This window comes from Oncorhynchus masou, chromosome 11, assembly GCF_036934945.1.
Source record: "Oncorhynchus masou masou isolate Uvic2021 chromosome 11, UVic_Omas_1.1, whole genome shotgun sequence".
Lineage (NCBI taxonomy): Eukaryota > Metazoa > Chordata > Actinopteri > Salmoniformes > Salmonidae > Oncorhynchus > Oncorhynchus masou.
The window spans coordinates 28,809,699-28,830,358 of NC_088222.1; the positions used below are offsets into that span (position 1 = coordinate 28,809,699).

The 20,660-nt window shown below is 43.4% G+C and overlaps 2 protein-coding genes across 4 annotated transcripts; one reads left to right on the top strand and one right to left on the bottom strand.

Moving 5' to 3' along the window:
• Nucleotides 1–248: 248 nt before the first annotated feature.
• Nucleotides 249–4,505, top strand: rraga (Ras-related GTP binding A). Its single transcript, XM_064978047.1, has 10 exons — nt 249–555; nt 1,136–1,252; nt 1,410–1,509; nt 1,666–1,732; nt 1,829–2,051; nt 2,308–2,403; nt 2,479–2,601; nt 2,683–2,774; nt 2,881–2,996; nt 3,542–4,505. Exons 2-10 carry the CDS (start codon nt 1,226–1,228, stop codon nt 3,643–3,645), a joined length of 948 nt encoding a protein of 315 aa, XP_064834119.1. The 5' UTR covers nt 249–555; nt 1,136–1,225; the 3' UTR covers nt 3,646–4,505.
• Nucleotides 4,506–10,508: 6,003 nt separating this feature from the next.
• LOC135548440 (nuclear pore glycoprotein p62-like) lies at nt 10,509–19,237 on the bottom strand. Of its 3 annotated transcripts, none has more exons than XM_064978050.1 (13): nt 19,146–19,237; nt 17,905–18,201; nt 17,131–17,540; nt 16,923–16,976; nt 16,699–16,812; nt 16,453–16,572; nt 16,183–16,312; nt 14,327–14,471; nt 14,129–14,178; nt 13,852–13,986; nt 13,633–13,744; nt 10,985–11,051; nt 10,509–10,872 (listed from the first exon to the last, which is right to left on the bottom strand). In XM_064978050.1, exons 2-13 carry the CDS (start codon nt 18,195–18,197, stop codon nt 10,781–10,783), a joined length of 1,722 nt encoding a protein of 573 aa, XP_064834122.1. In that variant the 5' UTR covers nt 18,198–18,201; nt 19,146–19,237; the 3' UTR covers nt 10,509–10,780. The 3 variants fall into 3 exon arrangements, with proteins under 3 accessions (XP_064834122.1, XP_064834121.1, XP_064834120.1); XM_064978049.1 differs by having other exon boundaries at nt 16,183–16,300; nt 16,923–17,006; XM_064978048.1 differs by having other exon boundaries at nt 16,923–17,006.
• Nucleotides 19,238–20,660: the final 1,423 nt, after the last annotated feature.

Here is a 20,660-nt window from a genome sequence, read left to right on the forward strand (position 1 = left end):
TGTTTATATTTAAGTGCAGGAGCGCAACAATACTTTTGAGCTAATATTATATTTAGAGGAACAGGAGCTCAAGCAGTAAAACCTGTGAGGTGCAGGTACTAATTCAAGCTCTGGCTTAAAGATAAATGTTGTATGCACATTTCAAAATGATGAAATTAGTCACGTTACAACAAAAATATCCCCAAGATTTGACGCTTTGGAACGCACTCACGCATTCTTGGGTCACGTGAATTGCCCCCTCCCAGCTAGTAATCACGTGAAATGTCTAAGACGCTGTATAGACAGTGGAGTTAGTTTCTGTACCTCTCTCGCTACTCAACTAACCAAATATTAGTAGTAGTTTATAAGTAGTTTTTTTCTGTTATTATTTTACGAGCCTCGACCAGCCTCTTCAGGTGATAACGCATCAGATGACCCGTCGGTAGTATAATCGTAACCGAATGATATTGCATGTTTTGTGGGCCTGCCAGTTAACGTTAGCTAGCATCAGCATGTTTGTGGGGGCTTAAACACAGCAAGCAATGGACCTGTCCGCTCGCTAGCTATCTAAATCAAGTAATGTATAAGCTATTTTAAATCGAAAATATTGACATAACTATATAGTTACTGAATACTTTGTCAATTTACCAATTTTTCATCGCAAGCGAGTAAACTAAACCTTTTCTGAATGTTGTTTAACGTTATTAGCTTGCTAAGTTCGTTAGTTAGCTCACTTGTTGTACATAGCTAACGTTAGTTTTATGTAGTTAGTTATTTTGATAGTTGAGAACGTAGCAAACTACACCAACATTGTAGTACATCTCTGGCTCCATTTCAATACCAAAGTTACACTTCCCTTCATTTCACTTTTTATGCTGTATCCCCTTTTGTAAATAATATTTGCTAATTTGTGCAGTATAACACTGGTAGTGCAAATGCTTTAATTTACATTTTTCACATATCCTAACTATGTCTGGCCCTCTAGTGTCATATAAGCTAGTAATCATATACTCTTGCAATCTAGATAATTTACCTATTATGTAGCTAACATTTTTTTGACCTTACCAACTGTTTAGTTTGGGTAGCTAGTAATTACTTCACATTAGAGAAAATCACATATCTGTATGTATTCTGCATGTTATGTCTTCTGCTGAAGTTGTAAGTGATACGAACAGAAAGCCTGCTGAAGAGGGCCAAAGTCAGACTGACTAGATTTCAACATTCTGCAAACTGAAAGATTAAGGGGATGTCAAGCACAGCCATGAAGAAAAAGGTAGATAAATAAAAAATGAACTCTACACTGGTATTTGTAAGAATTTAAACACAACATTTTCAGTGACAATAGACACTGGGGGCTCAAGAGTTGTAGGAGTCTGTGGTTGTCCCCCTATAGAAATTCCCCTTATGCAATTGGTTGACGTTCTCTAAAGGTGTTGCTGATGGGCAAGAGTGGGTCTGGGAAGACGAGCATGAGATCGATCATCTTTGCCAACTACATAGCCCGAGACACACGCCGCCTTGGAGCCACGAGTAAGCACTAGCTGAAGTTTCTAAACTACATACATTTTTAAGCCAGTTGAAAATGTAATAATTTCAATTGTTGTCAGATAGCTAAGTTGTGTTGCATTGATGCTCACCCTATTCTAATTATTGAAATATTTTTTCTCCTATCCTCTTGCGACTTAGTTGATGTGGAGCACTCCCATGTGCGATTCCTTGGCAATCTGGTTTTGAACTTGTGGGACTGTGGAGGGTAAGTCAACCAGTCTCTTTCAGCCTCATTTGACAAGCTGTAGGGTGTTTCTCTGTGTATCACCACAATTAACACTCTGCTTCCTGTGTCTGTCAGACAAGACACTTTCATGGAGAACTACTTTACCAGCCAGAGAGACAACATATTCAGGAACGTGGAGGTACTGATCTATGTGTTCGATGTGGAGAGCCGTGAGCTAGAGAAGGACATGCATTACTACCAGTCCTGTCTGGAGGCGATCCTCCAGAACTCCCCCGACGCCAAGGTCTTCTGCCTGGTGCACAAAATGGATCTGGTTCAGGAGGACCAGAGAGACCTGGTGAGCTGGGGTTCACACAAAACACCATGCCGATCAGACACTTAATGTTTTAATGCATCAATTCATACACACATTGAATTTTAAGACATATTTCACTAGGAATCTGGCTTAACACTTTTGCGACACTCAGACATTCCTTCAAATGGCCAGAGGGCTCCCCCACTAACCAACCTGTTAGGAGGCTATTTATTTAGCATGGGGGTGTACTCAACTCTTAACACCTATGTGGAAGAGTGATTGTCCTCCCTTTCTCCAGATCTTTAAGGAGCGTGAAGAGGACCTGAGGCGTCTGTCCAGGCCTTTGGCTTGCACCTGCTTCAGAACATCAATCTGGGATGAAACACTGTACAAGGTAGCTGCTCTGTCTGTATGACTGTTTATTGCTGTTCCCTCAGATAAGTCTCTAACATCTTGTTTCTCTCTTAAGGCATGGTCCAGTATTGTTTACCAGCTGATCCCCAATGTACAGCAGCTGGAGACAAACCTGCGTAACTTTGCCCAGATCATTGAGGCAGACGAAGTGCTTCTGTTTGAGAGAGCCACTTTTCTGGTGAGAGCTGCTAGCTATTGAAAACGACTTTGTTGGATGAGTAGGAAATTATGTAATTTCTGGTGGTAATGTTTGTTACAGGTAATCTCTCACTACCAGTGCAAAGAGCAGCGTGATGCTCACCGCTTTGAGAAGATCAGCAACATCATCAAACAGTTCAAGCTCAGTTGTAGGTGAGGTCATCCTCCAGAAGGAACATGTCTCTGTGGTGACCTTACTGCGTCTCGACCTGGTATCTCTCTTTGGTGTTTTCATGATGCAGTACTTTGGTGTTTGCAGTAAACTGGCAGCCTCCTTCCAGAGCATGGAGGTGAGGAACTCCAACTTTGCGGCCTTCATTGATGTCTTCACCTCTAATACATATGTTATGGTGATCATGTCGGACCCCTCCATACGTAAGTATAGCCATTATTATTATATATTATTAAGGACTTGTTTGTACATGAGAAAATATATCTACTGTAAGTCAATCAATCAAATACATTTATATAGCCATTTTTATATCAGCAGATGTCAAAGTGCTATACATACAGAAACTCAGCCTAAAAGCCCAAAGAGCAAGCGATGCAGATGTAGAAGCATGGTGGCTAGGAAAAACTCCCTAGAAAGGCAGGACCCTAGGAAGAAACCTAGAGAGGAACCAGGCTCTTGAGGGGTGGCAAGTCATCTTCTGGCTGTGCCGGTTGGAGATTATAACAGGCCAGAATGTTCTCAAAGATATTCAAACATTCATAGATGACCACCAGGGTAAATAATAATCACAGTGGTTGTAGAGGGTGCAACAGGTTAGTACATCAGGAGTAAATGTCACTTGGCTTTTCATAGCTGGGCATTCAGAGGTCAAGACAGCAGATGCGATAGAGTTGAAAACAGCAGATCTGGGACAAGGTAGTACATACGGTGAACATGACAATCTAAATAATGTTGTCTCTACTTATAGCCTCTGCAGCCACACTCATTAACATCCGCAACGCCAGGAAACACTTTGAGAAGCTGGAGCGTCTGGATGGACCAAAGCACAGCCTGACCATGCGTATGCGCTAAGCACTGCATCTGGACCAGGGGGTGCCAGCCAGCTGAACCAATCAGTCCACAGACAGCTAACTACAGGCTGTGGTCCAGCCTTGACCAACGCATATGAGCAGCCCTGCACTGTGCTACCCTGTCTCACTCAATCACATGTTTTTCCTACAGAAGATTCTGTTTTCCTTTAAGTCAAATCTTTGTTGATCTCATGTATCATGAACTGTGATGCTTTTCTCAGACATGTCAGATTAAAAAAAAATCTATATAGAAAAATCTATTAAATGCTCATATTTTACTGTTAGGGGATACCAATGCTGTCTTGGTCTGTCACAGTCACTGTAAATGGTAAGCACAGTATGTTGATTAAAAAAGGAGCCTCAGAAATTATTTTCTGCTTTGCATAGTCAAGTGACTATCTTTACAATGATCTGCTGTTGTCAAGGCTAGTGTTACGTTACTATGTGGATGTGATGAGTGCTACCTCACCATGCCATCTCATGTAGTCAAGGCTTTGATGCTGAATTCTATGAATCAGGGCAATAAAACCCTGTTCCTGGTGAGCTATGGTGCTGTAGGTTTTCACTCCAAACCCTAATATAGCACACCTGTTTCTAACAATTAGCTGGTTGATAATCTGAACCAGATTAGTAACAAATGGGGTTGGAGCAAAAACCTACAGAAGGGTATTGCTCCAGGAACATGGTTTGAGACCTGTCATCAATGCTTTGAGGTGATGGAAACTGGTGGGGGGGTGGGATATGGGTGTGAGCTCAACAAATACAGTATCTCACACACTGTTGAACACTGGAAAACACTTTGTGAAGACTTTAAACCTGGAATAGTGCATTCATGCATAAATAAAACATATTTAGAAATAAGTCTGGTGTAGGTTTTGTTGATTTTTTTGGTACTTTTTACACCCTTTTTCGTGATATTCAATTGGTAGTTAGTCTTGTCCCATCGCTGCAACTCCCGTATGGACTTGGGAGGGGTGAAGGTCGAGAGCCATGTGGCAGGGTTGTCCTTCGAAACACGACCCTGCCAAGCCACACTGCTTCTTGACACACTGCTCGCTTAATAAGGATTAGACCCTTTTTTTTCAATTTTCGCCTAAAATGACTTACCCAAATCTAACTGCCTGTGGCTCAGGACCTGAAGCAAGGATATGGATATTCTTGGTACCATTTCAAAGGAAACACTGAAGTTTATGGAAATGTGAAAGGAATGTAATAGAATATAACACAGTAGATCTGGTAAAAGATAATACAAAATAACTTTTTTTTTTTGTTTGTAATTTTTTTGTACCATCTTTGAAATGCAAGAGAAAGGCCATAATGTATTATTCCAGACCAGGTGCTATTTAGATTTTGGCCACTAGATGGCATCAGTGTGCAGCATTTTAGACTGATCCAATTAATCCTTGCATTTCTGTTTTTGTTTTTTTATCAAGACTGCTCAAATGTGCCTAATTTGTTTAACTTTTCATGTTCAAAATTGTGCACTCTCAAACAATAGCATGGTATTTTTTCACTGTAATAGCTACTGTAAATTGGACAGTGCAGTTAGATTAACAAGAATTTAAGCTTTCTGTCAATATCAGATATGTCTATGTCCTAGGAAATTTTCTTGTTACTTACAACCTCATGCTAATCGCATTAGCTCAACCATTCTGTGGAAGGGACACCGATCCCGAAGAAATGATTAAATAGTTAGGACTCTTCAATCCGCATAACGGAAGTTTAACTTTACAGCGTGAATACAATTTAAAGGCAATGTTCCTGCTTTAGTGGAGACTCGCTTTCACAATAAACTGCATATATCGGCTAGATTGGAAATTGGCCCCTTTTGCACAGACTTATCACATAAACAGTGGACAAAACATTAAGAACACCTCTTTCCATGACAAACTGACCAGGTGAAAGTTATTTCATGTCACTTGTTAAATCCACTTCAAATCAGTGTAGAAGGGGAGACAGGTTAAAGAAGGATGTTTAGGCCTTGAGACATTGTGTATGTTTGCCATTCAGAGGATGAATGGGCAAGCTAAATTACATGTGCATTTGAACGGGGTATGGTAGTAGGTGCCAGGCACATCGGTTTGTGTCAAGAACTGCAACCCTGCTAGGTTTTTCCACACGGGATCCCGTGTATATCAAGAATGGTCCACCACCCAAAGGATATCCAGCCAACTTGACACAACTGTGGGAAGCAATGGAGTCAACATGGGCCAGCATACCTGTGGAACGCTGTCGGCACCTTGTAGAGTCCATGCCCCGACGAATTGAGACTGTTCTGAGGGCAAAAGGGGGTGGGGGTGCAACCAATGTCCCCTCTATTTCCGGCACTGGGCACATATCAGGTCTGCTGAGCGCTAACTTTAACATTGTGAACACGGAGGCTGTACCTGCTTTAAGTTAGTGGCCAAGTAGGCTACTGGGGCTATTTCATCATAATGTAGGCCTACCATCAAAAACAATGGACAAAATGCATCCCATAACATTTTAACATGGAAATAGCTGTTATCATTCAGCCTACAGTAGCAGCAAATGTGCGGTGTTCAAGTAGGCCTACATTCCTTGAGACGTTTGAAAAAAAACATGCAGGACTTGACATTAACCTGTTTATCCATTTGTCCTTCAGACAAGGAGGTGACTAAATGTTGTGTTTTATTATTATTCCCATACCATTATTAGGGAATCAGACAAATTCTGCTACCCTCTGCCTATTGGTTACTTAGTTTATTCAAGACCATCTAAAAATATGCTGTCCCTTATAGACAAAAAAAAAAACGATTTACCTGAAATGCACACATTTTGTGCTTTTTTAGGAAGCAACTGTTCCCCTATTGATGATTATTAAAATTAATAATTTAAAATTACTCTCTCCAGAAATAAGTCTCTCACTGTTGCCGCCTGCTACCAACCCCCTCAGCTCCCAGCTGTGCCCTGGACACCATTTGTGAATTGATCGCCCCCCATCGAGCTTCAGAGTTTGTTCTGTTAGGTGACCTAAACTGGGATATGCTTAACACCCCGGCAGTCCTACAATCTAAGCTAGATGCCCTCAATCTCACACAAATCATCAAGGAACTCACCAGATACAACCCTAAATCTGTAAACAAGGGCACCCTCATAGATGTCATCCTGACCAACTGGCCCTCCAAATACACCTCCGCCATCTTCAACCAGGATCTCAGCGATCACTGCCTCATTGCCTGTATCCGCTATGGAGCCGCAGTCAAACGACCACCCCTCATCACTGTCAAACGCTCCCTAAAACACTTCTGTGAGCAGGCCTTTCTAATCGACCTGGCCCGGGTATCCTGGAAGGACATTGACCTCATCCCGTCAGTTGAGGATGCCTGGTCATTCTTTAAAAGTAACTTCCTCACCATTTTAGATAAGCAGGCTCCGTTCAAAAAATGCAGAACTAAGAACAGATATAGCCCTTGGTTCACTCCAGACCTGACTGCCCTCGACCAGCACAAAAACATCCTGTGGCGGACTGCAATAGCATCGAATAGTCCCCGCGATATGCAACTGTTCAGGGAAGTCAGGAACCAATACATGCAGTCAGTCAGGAAATTTAAGGCCAGCTTCTTCAGGCAGACATTTGCATCCTGTAGCTCCAACTCCAAAAAGTTCTGGGACACTGTGAAGTCCATGGAGAACAAGAGCACCTCCTCCCAGCTGCCCACTGCACTGAGGCTAGGTAACACGGTCACCACTGATAAATCCACAATTATCGAAAACTTCAACAAGCATTTCTCAACGGCTGGCCATGCCTTCCGCCTGGCTACTCCAACCTCGGCCAACAGCTCCCCCCGCAGCTACTCGCCCAAGCCTCCCCAGGTTCTCCTTTACCCAAATCCATATAGCAGATGTTCTGAAAGAGCTGCAAAACCTGGACCCGTACAAATCAGCTGGGCTTGACAATCTGGACCCTCTATTTCTTAAACTATCCGCCGCCATTGTCGCAACCCCTATTACCAGCCTGTTCAACCTCTCTTTCATATCGTCTGAGATCCCCAAGGATTGGAAAGCTGTCGCACTCATCCCCCTCTTCAAAGGGGGAGACACCCTGGACCCAAACTGTTACAGACCTATATCCATCCTGCCCTGCCTATCTAAGGTCTTCGAAAGCCAAGTCAACAAACAGGTCACTGACCATCTCGAATCACACCGTACCTTCTCCGCTGTGCAATCTGGTTTCCAAGCCGGTCACGGGTGCACCTCAGCCACGCTCAAGGTACTAAACGATATCATAACTGCCATCGATAAAAGACAGTACTGTGCAGCCGTCTTCATCGACCTTGCCAAGGCTTTCGACTCTGTCATCACCATATTCTTATCGGCAGACTCGGTTTTTCTGATGACTGCCTTGCCTGGTTCACCAACTACTTTGCAGACAGGGTTCAGTGTGTCAAATCGGAGGGCATGCTGTCCGGTCCTCTGGCAGTCTCTATGGGGGTGCCACAGGGTTCAATTCTCGGGCCGACTCTTTTCTCTGTATATATCAATGATGTTGCTCTTGCTGTGGGCGATTCCCTGATCCACCTCTACGCAGACGACACCATTCTGTATACTTCCGGTCCGTCCTTGGACACTGTGCTATCTAACCTCCAAACGAGCTTCAATGCCACACAACACTCCTTCCGTGGCCTCCAACTGCTCTTAAACGCTAGTAAAACCAAATGCATGCTTTTCAACCGTTCGCTGCCTGCACCCGCACGCCTGACTAGTATCACCACCCTGGATGGTTCCGACCTTGAATATGTGGACATCTATAAGTACCTAGGTGTCTGGCTAGACTGTAAACTCTCCTTCCACTCATATCAAACATCTCCAATCGAAAATCAAATCTAGAGTTGGCTTTCTATTCCGCAACAAAGCCTCCTTCACTCACGCCGCCAAACTTACCCTAGTAAAACTGACTATCCTACCGATCCTCGACTTCGGCGACGTCATCTACAAAATAGCTTCCAACACTCTACTCAGCAAACTGGATGCAGTTTATCACAGTGCCATCTGTTTTGTCACTAAAGCACCTTATACCACCCACCACTGCGACCTGTATGCTCTAGTCGGCTGGCCCTCGCTACATATTCGTCGCCAGATCCACTGGTTCCAGGTCATCTACAAGTCCATGCTAGGTAAAGCTCCGCCTTATCTCAGTTCACTGGTCACGATGGCAACACCCACCTGTAGCACGCGCTCCAGCAGGTGTATCTCACTGATCATCCCTAAAGCCAACACCTCATTTGGCCGTCTTTCGTTCCAGTTCTCTGCTGCCTGTGACTGGAACGAATTGCAAAAATCGCTGAAGTTGGAGACTTTTATCTCCCTCACCAACTTCAAACATCTGCTATCTGATCAGCTAACCGATCACTGCAGCTGTACATAGTCTATCTGTAAATAGCCCACCCATTTTTACCTACCTCATCCCCATACTGTTTTTATTTATTTACTTTTCTGCTCTTTTGCACACCAATATCTCTACCTGTAGATGACCATCTGATCATTTATCACTCCAGTGTTAATCTGCAAAATTGTAATTATTTGCCTACCTCCTCATGCCTTTTGCACACAATGTATATAGACTCTTTTTTCTACTGTGTTATTGACTTGTTTGTTGTTTACTCCATGTGTAACTCTGTGTTGTCTGTTCGCACTGCTATGCTTTATCTTGGCCAGGTCGCAGTTGCAAATGAGAACTTGTTCTCAACTTGCCTACCTGTTTAAATAAAGGTGATTTTTTTATATATAAATAAAAAGAAATTAGCTGTAACTGGGCTAATAACTCACTAACTGGCAAAGAATATTAACACATATGCACAGGTGGCTACATGTAGCTCCCGCTTTGATCTCAAAAAAGAAAATCTGCAGGTTTGATTGGCTATGGCGCACCAGTATTATGAGTATGGGGCTGAAAGGCGCTGGTCAATCTGCCGTCTGCATTGACTTTACAGGATTTACGGTGATATGGCCTCTGCAGAAGTCAAGGCACTCATGCTTCTTCTTCTCACGCAGAGCTGTTATGAAGGAAAATGTCAAGGAAGCGAGTTTGTGTTTACACAAGACCTCCTGCCCTCCCCACCGTCAACCAATCATGTCAATGCGGAGCTATACGGAGACCTCCGCGCTGTTACATTTGAGAGGCGCACAGCGATGCGGTAAGCGGCTCAATTTGGGCTCTGCGTCCGTCAAAAGACTTCGCAATTGCGTCACTGTCCATACGGAGCTCCAGACCAAATGTCCGTATCAAGCATAAATTGGCATCGAGTCGTACATGTCAATGCAATTCTACTCCAAGGCGCTCTGCCAACAAGATAACTCCTTGCGGTTAGTTCATTTTGTTTCGGTATGTTACATTGAAAGCGGCTCGTATTGTGTTGATTCTAGAACAATTTCGACAGCAGCGCGAAACGTTGATCGTGTTAAAAGGGGAAAACTAGTTGACTTCAATGTCGTGCTTCTCTGCGGAATATTTCATCTGCGCGGCATTTTAGAAAGAACATTGGGTGCAACTCAATTTTACGGTGTTCTTAATAGTCAGTGTACGCGGCTGCTGTTCATCGATCCTGTTGATTAGCCAGTCACTTTATCCCTACCTATATGTACATGCCTACATCAATTACCTAGTATCACTGCACACCGACTTGGTGGTGTTACCCGGTGTTTGTAACCAAGTTGTTACTGTGTATTTATTCCTCGTTAATTCAAATATTTATTTCATGAGAAGGGCCGTAGTAAGCAAGCATATCAGTGTTAGTCTACACCCGTTTACGAAGCATGTGACAAATAAACATGTATTTGATTTGCATCGGTCAACGCTTCTTATGTCTTCTCAATTAGGATTTAAATTGCACTACAGCGCTGATCTTCAGTGTCACGGATTTAATCGATCCCGTGGGTGCAACTCTTTATTTACTCAGAATTCAATATTTTTCCATCAGCAGTGTTGAAATTTGACAAGTGCATCTCACACACACCTTAGCTTGGAGTACTTCTCTATATCACAATTGATGCTGCATTAAAAGCAAATCTTGAACATAACTCCTCTCAAAAATATCTTCATTGTAATAAAAAAAAGAAATAAACTTGCATAATGCACATATACATTCTCAATATCATTCTGATAATTATTGCAATCTTCAATGAAATGCTATGCGAAAAGTCTTCTCCTGCTCTTTGCGTCGGTTGTCACAGAGTTTGGACACATCCTCCACCCTTCTCTGTAGAAGCACTGAGGATAGACATATTACAGAGTTAATATGGATTGAAGGATTTCAACTTATCAGAAGCAAGGGTCAAGTTAAAAATTTGTTTACTCAAGACCACATGGGTTAAATACTGACCCGAGTTCTGGTCAATCCATTGAAGAGAGTCCATGTGGGCATTGAGAATTTTACAGATCTGCTGAAGCTAAGGAGAGAGAAAAAAAAGTGTTAGAATAACTATTCACACATTTCCTCTTCCCAAAATAAACAAACCAGGTAACCACAGTAAAGAATGTGATATTTGCTTTAGAATAACTGTAGAAATACATTTCTCATCTTTATTTAACCAGGTAAGCTAGTTGAGAACAAGTTCTCATTTACAACTGCGACCTGGCCAAGATAAAGCAAAGCGACAAAAACACAGTTACACATGGGATAAACAAAACGTACAGTCAACAACACAATAGAAAAAAATAGAAAAAAAGAAAGTCTATATATAGTGTGTGCAAATGGCGTGAGGTAGGCAATAAATAGGCCATAGTAGCAAAGTAATTACAATTTAGCATATTAACACAAGTGATAAATGACAAGATGATGTGCAAGTAGAGATACTGGTGTGCAAAAGAGCAGAAAAGTAAATAAAAACAATATGGGGATGAGGTAGGTAGATTGGGTGAGCTATTTACAGATAGACTTTGTACAGCTACAGCGATCAGTTAGCTGCTCAAATAGCTGATGTTTAAAGTTAGTGAGGGAAATATAAGTCTACAGTGATTTTTGCAATTAGTTCCAGTCACTGGCAGCAGAGTACTGGAAGGAAAGGCAGCTAAAGTAGGTGTTGGCTTTGGTGATGACCAGTGAGATATACCGGATGGAGCACTAGCAACAGGTGGGTGTTGTTAGCATGACCATTGAGCTGAGATATGGCGGGGCTTTACCTAGCAAAGACTTAGATGACCTGGAGCCAGTGGGTCTGGCGACGAATATGTAGCGAGGTCCAGCCGACTAGAGCATACAGGTCGTAGTGGTGGGTGGTATAAGGGGCGTTGGTAACAAAACGGATGGCTCAACGATAGACTGCATCCAATTTGCTGAGTAGAGTATTGGAAGCTATTTTGTAAATGACATGGCCGAAGTCGAGGATCAGTAGGATAGTCAGTTTTACAGGGTAAGTTTGGCGGCGAGAGCGAAGGAGGCTTTGTTGTGTAATACAAAGTCGGGCGGGTAGGAAACAGTTGAAAAGCATGTATTTGGTTTTACTAGCGTTGAAGAGCAGTTGGAGGCCACAGAAGGAGTGTTGTATGGCATTGAAGCTCGTTTGAAGGTTAGTTAACAGTGTTTTAAAAAAAAAAGGCCAGATGTATACAGAATGGTGTCGTCTGCGTAGAGGTGGATCAGGGAATCACCCGCAGCAAGAGCAACATCATTGATATATACAGAGAAAAGAGTCGGCCCGAGAATTGAACCCTGTGGTACCCCCATAGAGACTGCCAGAGGTCCGGACAACAGGCCCTCCGATTTGACACACTGAACTCTATCTGAGAAGTAGTTGGTGAACCAGGCAAGGCAGTCATTTGAGAAACCAAGGTTATTGAGTCTGCCGATAAGAATGTGGTGATTGACAGAGTCAAAAGCCTTGGCCAGGTCAATGAAGATGGCTGTACAGCACTGTCTTATCTATGGCAGTTATGATATCGTTTAGTACCTTGAGCGTGGCTGAGGTGTACCCGTGACCAGCTCGGAAACCAGATTGCACAGCGGAGAAAGTACGGTGGGATTCAAAATGGTCCGCGATCTGTTTATTAACTTGGATTTCGAAGACTTTAGAGGCAGGGCAGGATGGATATAAGTCTATAACAGTTTGGGTCCAGAGCATCACCCCCTTTGAAGAGGGGGATGACCGTGGCAGCCAGCAATCTTTAGGGATCTCGGACGATACGAAAGAGGTTGAACAGACTGGTAGTAGGGGTTGCAACAATGGCAGCGGATAGTTTAAGAAAGAGGGTCCAGATTGTATAGCATAGCTGACTTGTACGGGTCCAGGTTTTGCAGCTCTTTCCGAACATCTGCCATTTGGGTGAAGGAGAAGCTGGGGAGGCTCGGGTAATGTAGTTGCGGGGGGGGGGGGAGGGGGGCTGTTGGCCGGGGTAGCCAGGAGAAAAGCATGGCCAGCCGTGGAGAAATGCTTATTGAAATGTTCAATTATCATGAATTTATCAGTGGTGACCGTGTTACCTAGCCTCAGTGCAGCTGGGAGGAGGTGCTCTTGTTCTCCATGGACATTGTCCCAAAATTTTTTGGAGTTAGAGCTACAGGATGCAAATTTCTGTTTGAAAAAGCTAGCCTTTGCTTTCCTGACTGACTGCGTCTATTGGTTCCTGACTTCCCTGAACAGTTGCATATCGGTGACTATTTGATGCTATTGCAGTTCGCCACAGGATGTTTTTGTGCTGGTCAAGGGCAGTCAGGTCTGGAGTGAACCAAGCGCTGTATCTGTTCTTAGTTCTACATTTTTTAAAAGGGGCTTGCTTATTTAAGATGGTGAGGAAATTACTTTTAAACAACGACCAGGCATCCTCGACTGACGGGATGAGATAATATCCTTCCAGGATACTCGGGCCAGGTCGATTAGAAAGGCCTGCTCACAGTAGTGTTTTAGGGAGCGTTTGACAGTGATGAGGGGTGGTCGTTTCACCGCGGACCCATAGTGGCTACAGGCAATTTACGTAAGTAAAAGTACTGGCAGCAAGGTATTCAAAAGACATCGGTATGTTTTTCCTTCTCACCGGGTCACTGTTATCAGCTGGCCCGCTGGATGTATTCAGGTGTTCAATGATCTCCTTTAGATCTTGGGACATCCTCTTCAGCTGGGCGTCCACGTTCTCTGCAAGCTTGTACCTGCAGAAAGAGATGGAGATATTGCACAAGGATGAGATATCACTTAGTCATGATTCAGTTCACTGTGCAGTGGTTTTCACTCAGAAAGACCTTTGGTAAAACCTTACGTCCTCTCGCGTTCCTCGTCTGCGTTCTGCATGTAGATGGTTCCACTCTGTTCTTTGACAGACTCCTCCAGTGGGGACAGCAGGTCCTCCAGCTCCTTCTGTTGTGACAGGATGAAGTCCAGTTCCTGGTCCAGCCTGGGACGGGGTGGAGAGCAGAAACACAAGGTCATTCAATAAACATTGACAATTACCATAAATCTACTTACAGATAAGACAGAATTCTGAATTATCTGATATATTCAAATACATTATAAGAAATAAAGCTGTTAACCGCTACCTTCTTTGGTCCAATTTTACTTTCTCCATCTCCCTGTGCAGTGATGTGATCTGTAACAACGAGGTGAACATGCCCTTCAAACATCTGCCATGAAGAGACCCCAATGTTCAACTTCATATGAGATTAAAACAAATAGCATTGCCTAGCTTCTAGTGGTGCAGTTACGAGAAGTGCCACTATAATGACATGTCTGTTTACCTTCTCTCCGTTCTCCACCAGCGTGCGGTCCCAGGCGTTGACCTGGGTGGCTTGCTGTAAGAAATGCCTCTCCTGGTCCTCCAGCTCAAGACTCCACTTGTTAATGAGACCCTCCAGTTGGATATATGACATCACTGGAGGAGCACTGCAGGGGGAGGAGTAAGGGACCAGTCACAAATCGGTCACACAGAGCAGAAATTATTGGGTGTGTAGTGAAATGCTTGTGTTCCTAGCTCCAACATTGCAGTAATACCTAACAATACACACAAATCTAAAAAAAAGTCAAAGAACAGATTTAAGAAATATTAGGATGAGCAATGTGTGTACACAGGTTTTCCTTTCTGTTTCCTATGAGTTTGCCTACAACTCCAACACCTGCGGAAAGTACCTGGATGTACGTATGTTCTTCAGCTTTTGTACACACACACGTCGGAAAGTATTCAGACCACTAGACCTTTTCACATTTGGTTACTTTACATTTTATAATAAAATGTATGAAATAAAACCAGGTTAAGAAATGCTTGCAAATTTATCAAAGAAACAGAAATACCTTATTTAAATAATTCAGACACTTTATGAAACTCAAAATTAAGCTCAGGTGTATCCTGTTTCCATTGATGATCCTTGAGATGTTTCTACAACTTCATTGGAGTCCACCTGTGGTAGAGTCGACAATGCATGTCAGAACAAAAACCAAGCCACTAGGTCAAAGGAAGTGTTCGTAGAGCTCTGAGACAGGATTGTGTCGAGGCACAGATCTGGGGAAGTGTACCAAAAAACATCCGCAGCATTGAAGGTCCAAGAAAACAATGGCCCCCATCATTCTTAAATGGAAGTTTGTTATCACAGACTTCCTAGAGCTGGCAAAACTGAGCAATCGGGGGAGAAGGGCCATGGTCAGGGAGGTGACCAAGAACTCGATAGTCACTGACAGAGCTCCCCTGTGAAGATGGGAGAAACTTCCATAAGGACAACCATCTCCGCAGCACTCCATCAATAAGGCCTTTATGGTAGAGTGGCCAGACGGAAGCCACTCCTCAGTAAAAAGACACATGACAGCCCGCTTGGAGTTCGCCAAAAGGCACCTAAAGACTCAAGACCACGAGAAAGGAGACAAGCTCTGAACGTCCTTGAGTGGCCCAGCAAGAGCCCGATCGAATATCTACGTAGACTTGAAAATAGCTGTGCAGCAACACTCCCCATCCAACCCGAAGGAGCTTGAGAAAATCTGCAGAGAATGGGAGAAACTTCCCAAATACAGGTGTGCCAAGGTTGTAGAGTCATAACCAAGAAGAACTGAGGCTAGAATCACCACCAAACGTGCTTCAACAAAGTACTGAGTAAAGGGTCTGAATACTTATGTTAATGTGATATTTTAAGTTTTTATACATTTGCAAAATATTTATAGAAACCCGTTTTCCTTTGTCATTATGGGGTATTGTGTGTAGATTGATGAGAGAAAAAAACTATTGGATACATTTTAGAATAAGGCTGTAACGTAACAATTTGGAAAAAGTCAAGCGGTCTGAGTACTTCCCCAAGACACTGTATGTGATGGGATGTACAGACAATATGGATACATCTGTATTATACAGTATATATACAGCAATAGTTAAATATTATAGGCCTTGACTAGAATACAGTAAATACATATGTAGTGGGTAAAACAGTATTTAAACATTGGTTACTTTAATAGTGTTCCATGACTACGTACACGCATTTCAGTTTACTTCCAGAATTGAATTAATTGAAATTGAATTAACCCCAGCCCTAAATGCAATGGTTAAGGACAAATATAGTGAGAGATATTGCAGTGAGTGGTTGTAATAAACTGGACAGGCTGAACCCTGCAGTACCTTGCTGTAACAGTTGCAATGGTTGTGGCTACGCCAGTGATGGGGGCCGTTACACCAATGCCAATGGAGCTCGCAGGTTTCATAGCCAGTGAGAAACCTGTTGTTGTGGTAGGGGCAGCTAAAACAAACACTACAGTGAGGAATTCACAAATATGACAAAAATACTTCATAAACAACCCCATATACACAATTTTGCATAAACAGGCAACAATATCAAGCTCTAGTTATTCTAATAATCCTGCATGATAAAACAGTGAACCTGTATAGTACCTGTGCCAACTGGGGCAGTAGTTGTGGCAGTGACTGCTCCCAGGGGTTTGAGCATGAAGCCCAGGGTACATCCCGCTGTTGAGGTGGCAGCCGGGGCAGCGGAGGTAGGGGCAGCGCCCACTAATCAGAAGAGAGTCAAGAAATTAAATTCCACCACAGAATGTTAGAAAGCCAATAACCTTATTTTTGAGTTTTCCAACACTTAATATTTCAAGCAAGAGCTTGCTAGTAGGAAATAAAACTCACAAAATCCTGTGATTGCTGCTGTAGCAGGAGCTGCTGTTGATGCTGGTACAGCAAAAAGAGAAGAACCTAATGAGGCTTGGGTAGCCGGGGCAGTTGCAGTCGGGGCTGGAGTAGCTTGAGAGAAAAGAATCGCACATTTTCACTGTTAAAAAAACAAAAAATAATCTACAATTTGTCAGATATTCTTTTCATATATGCCAAATGTCTCCGATTCCCCCATTTACCAGAAGGTTTGACGCCAAAAGCGAATCCTCCAACCTGGGTTGTGGTTGGTACAGCTGTTGAGGCCACAGAGTTCAGAGTCAGACCTGAGTAAAGACAAAATACTATAATTCAGGTTGAAAAAAAACCTCTGATGTAAAGTAATAATGGCATTTATAGTACATTACCCATGATCTGATAAACAGATGATGAGGAGCTCAGAAAACTCACTTGTGGGCTGGGTCCCCAGGGAGAGACTGGCAGGTGTGCTGTTTCCAAATGAGAAGCCCCCTCCTACGGTTACAGTAGGGGCTGGGGCTGTGGTGGCCTGGACCTTGGCTGCACCAAAACTAAACCCACCTCCCATAATTTGGGTGGCTTCAGCAGGAGTTCCTAAAGAGAGTCCACTAGCTGCAGCAGGTTGGGTCTGGGGCTGAGTTTGGGCAACAGGGGCTCCAAGCCCCCCTGCGGTCCCAAAGCTGAACCCCCCTCCTGCAGGGGCAGCAGTGGTTTGTGTGGCGAGACCCCCACCAAGTCCAAAGCCTGTCCCAGAGGAGGGGGTTGCCATCCCCATAGTTAGCCCAGTCAGTGCAGGTTGAGAGGCGACTGGTGTACCCAGATTGAGTTTAGCAATGGGAGTCCTAAAGACAAAAGCAAGAGAAAATACAATTACGATTCCAATCCTACTGTAAGCTACACAGGCAACAACCTACCAAGTTTATTTTATTTAACTAGGCAAGTAAGTTAAGAAAAAAATATTTACAACTGCCTACCCTGGCCAAACCCGGACGACGCTGGGCCAATTGTGCGCCGCCCTATGGGACTCCCAATCACAGACGGATGTGATACAGCCTGAATTCGAACCAGGGACCGTAGTAACGCCTCTTGCCCCTACACGCAGTGCCTTAAGCCACTCAGGAGTTTGTTCAGCTCACCATCAATGCTACCCTAAGATAATATAACTACCCAAACATCCATGCAATCTACATCATCCAACAGACCCACCCAAAAGAGAAGCCTCCTCCTGCAGGAGTACTGCTCTGTGCAGGGGTCCCAAAGCTGAACCCTCCAGTTGGGTTTGTGCTACCCTGGGTGGGCATAGCAAACAGCCCAGAGCTCTGGGGGGCAGCTACTGGGGCCTGCGGAGTGCTGGGGGTTCCGAAAGAGAAGCCACCACCTGGAGCTGCAGCACTAGGCATCCCAAAGCCTGTGGCTGGGGCAGTTGCAGCTGTGGTTTTGGGAGCTCCAAAGCTGAATCCAGTACTGGACGCTTGTCCAAAGTTGAATCCTCCACTCATGGTCCTATCCAGAAAGAGAACAAGGGAGAGAATAATACAATGACATATCGTACCAATATCATTATTGTCCCTTCCAACATCTTCATCCACTAACACAGCTTGGCTAGAAACAGAGAAGAGATTCAGCTGGACATGGGAATGACCTGTCCTGATAACAAAAACTTGCCAGAAGATACCGACCCTACCATCACGCTTGTTTACACGGACTTGCACTTGGGTCAGAACACAACCACGGTTACATTAAAACACATTGGAGGCTCATGCTAGTTTGCAGTAGCCACCCCAGACATTTTGGAATGGCAGTGTCAGCCAATCAGCTCCTTTCTTGTTCAACTCAACATCCCATTCCATTATGGGTGTGGGGGCTACAGCTAACTAGCATGAGGCAGAACATTTCGGATTTCCGAGAAAACGAGCATTATTTCAATCTACTCGATGGAACAGTGTGGATAAAGTTCATATACAGTAGGATATCCCATCCCTGCATTGAGCGGTACATTTTCCGACCAGTATCTGGCGCCGGTTCCACGGCCTCTTAAAATATAACTATGATTTAACATGATTGCGTTCCGACCCGTGTAGTTCGGTGTGAACGGTAGGGTTGGTATCTTCTGGCAACATGCTAACATACTAATTTAGCTAGTTAGCCAGCTAACTACATTTTGAGCTAGCATTTTTTTACACTGATGTATAAATAACAAATGGGAGAACGGTATCAAGCCAGTTGACATTCAGCAAATAAATTTCCTATATAGCAGCTAGCTAGCTAACGTTACCAAACTAGCACATTTTAGTTGGCTAGCTAGTCAGCTATGGTTGGTTACAAAAATACGAACGAGTTAGCAAACTAACGTTAGATGGCCAAAACGTCATATATTAAACATCCAGCCAAACAAATGTATACATGTTCGTTCACTGGCGTTGAACAAATGGATAACCTAACCATACCTTTCGTTTTCTTCAGACAAAATTAAATTGAAAAACGCACGTTCTGCGTGGAGTTTCAACGCCCGCTTTTATGGTTGCGAAAACGACAACACTGGCAGGTCCACAAACTCCCACAATGTGAGAGCGCCATCTGCTGTGATGGAGTGTGGAGCTAGACCATGCTGCAACTCAGGACAAGTAGTAGTATTAGTATATATATTGTTTTTGGTAGTACTGCAGTATTTTTGTGTGCGCGTTTTTATTTTATTTTTTTTGGGGGGGGGGGTCAAATAGGTATCTACTTATTAAGTACAGAGAAATACATAGAGTATTTATCTTCCTTCAAACTCACCAGGATCTAGAAAAGCACCCTTCAATGTTGACCTGTGCTTTGTGTGCTTCTTCCCAGGCCATATTACAACTGGACATGCCATTAATTAATTCAAAGGAATGCTCCATATTGTACCAAATTAATCACATTCCTCTGTACAGTGCATTCGGAAACTATTCAGACCCCTTCCCCACACGTTGTTACATTACAGCCTTAATCTGAAATGGATTAAAGAGAAAAAAAAAATATATATATATATATTAATCAATCAACACTAAATACCCCATAAAGGCAGGGGAAAAAACAGGTTTTTCGAAATTTGTGCACATTTATTTAAAAATAAAAACACCTTATTTTCATAAGCATTATGACACTTTGCTATGAGATTTGAAATTCAGCTTAAGTGCATCCTGTTTCCATTGATCATCCTTGAAATGTTTCTACAACTTGGAGTCCATCTGTGGTAAATTAAATTGACTGGACATGATTTGGAAAGGCACACACCTGTATATATAAGGTCCCACAGTTCATGTCAGAGCAAAAACCAAGCCATGAGATCGAACAAATTGTGCCGAGGTAGGATTGTGTTGAGGCAAAGATCTGTGGAAGGGTATCAAAAGATGTCGGTAGCATTGAAGGTCCCCAAGAACACAATGGCCGCCATCATTCTTAAATGGAAGAAGTTTGGAACCACCAAGACTTTTCAGAGATCTGGCCGCCCAGCCAAACTGAGCAATCGGAGAAGGGCTTTGGTCAGGGAGGTGACCAAGAACCCGATGGTCACTTTGACAGAGCTCCAGAGTGGAGATGGGAGAACCTTCCAGAAGGACAACCATCTCTGCAGCACTCCACCAATCAGGCCTAGGATAAAGCAGCCAGATGGAAGCCACTCCTCAGTAAAAGGCATATGATAGCCTACTTTAGCAAAAGGCACCTAAAGGACACAGACGATGAGAAACAAGATTTTCTGGTCTGATGGAACCTAGATTGAACATTTTGGCCTGAATGCAAAGCGTCACATCAAGAGGGAACCTGGCTCCATCCCTACGGTGGTATTTGTCCTTTTGATTGTCACTAATGAACACTAACATAGACAAAGTAGACTCAATGTAGCATTTAGTTCCTGCAAGTCCAGATAATGAAGCCCATGAGAGCCAAAGCTGTCTGCCATCCCCTCATCTCATCTTTCTCCCTCACAGAGCTCT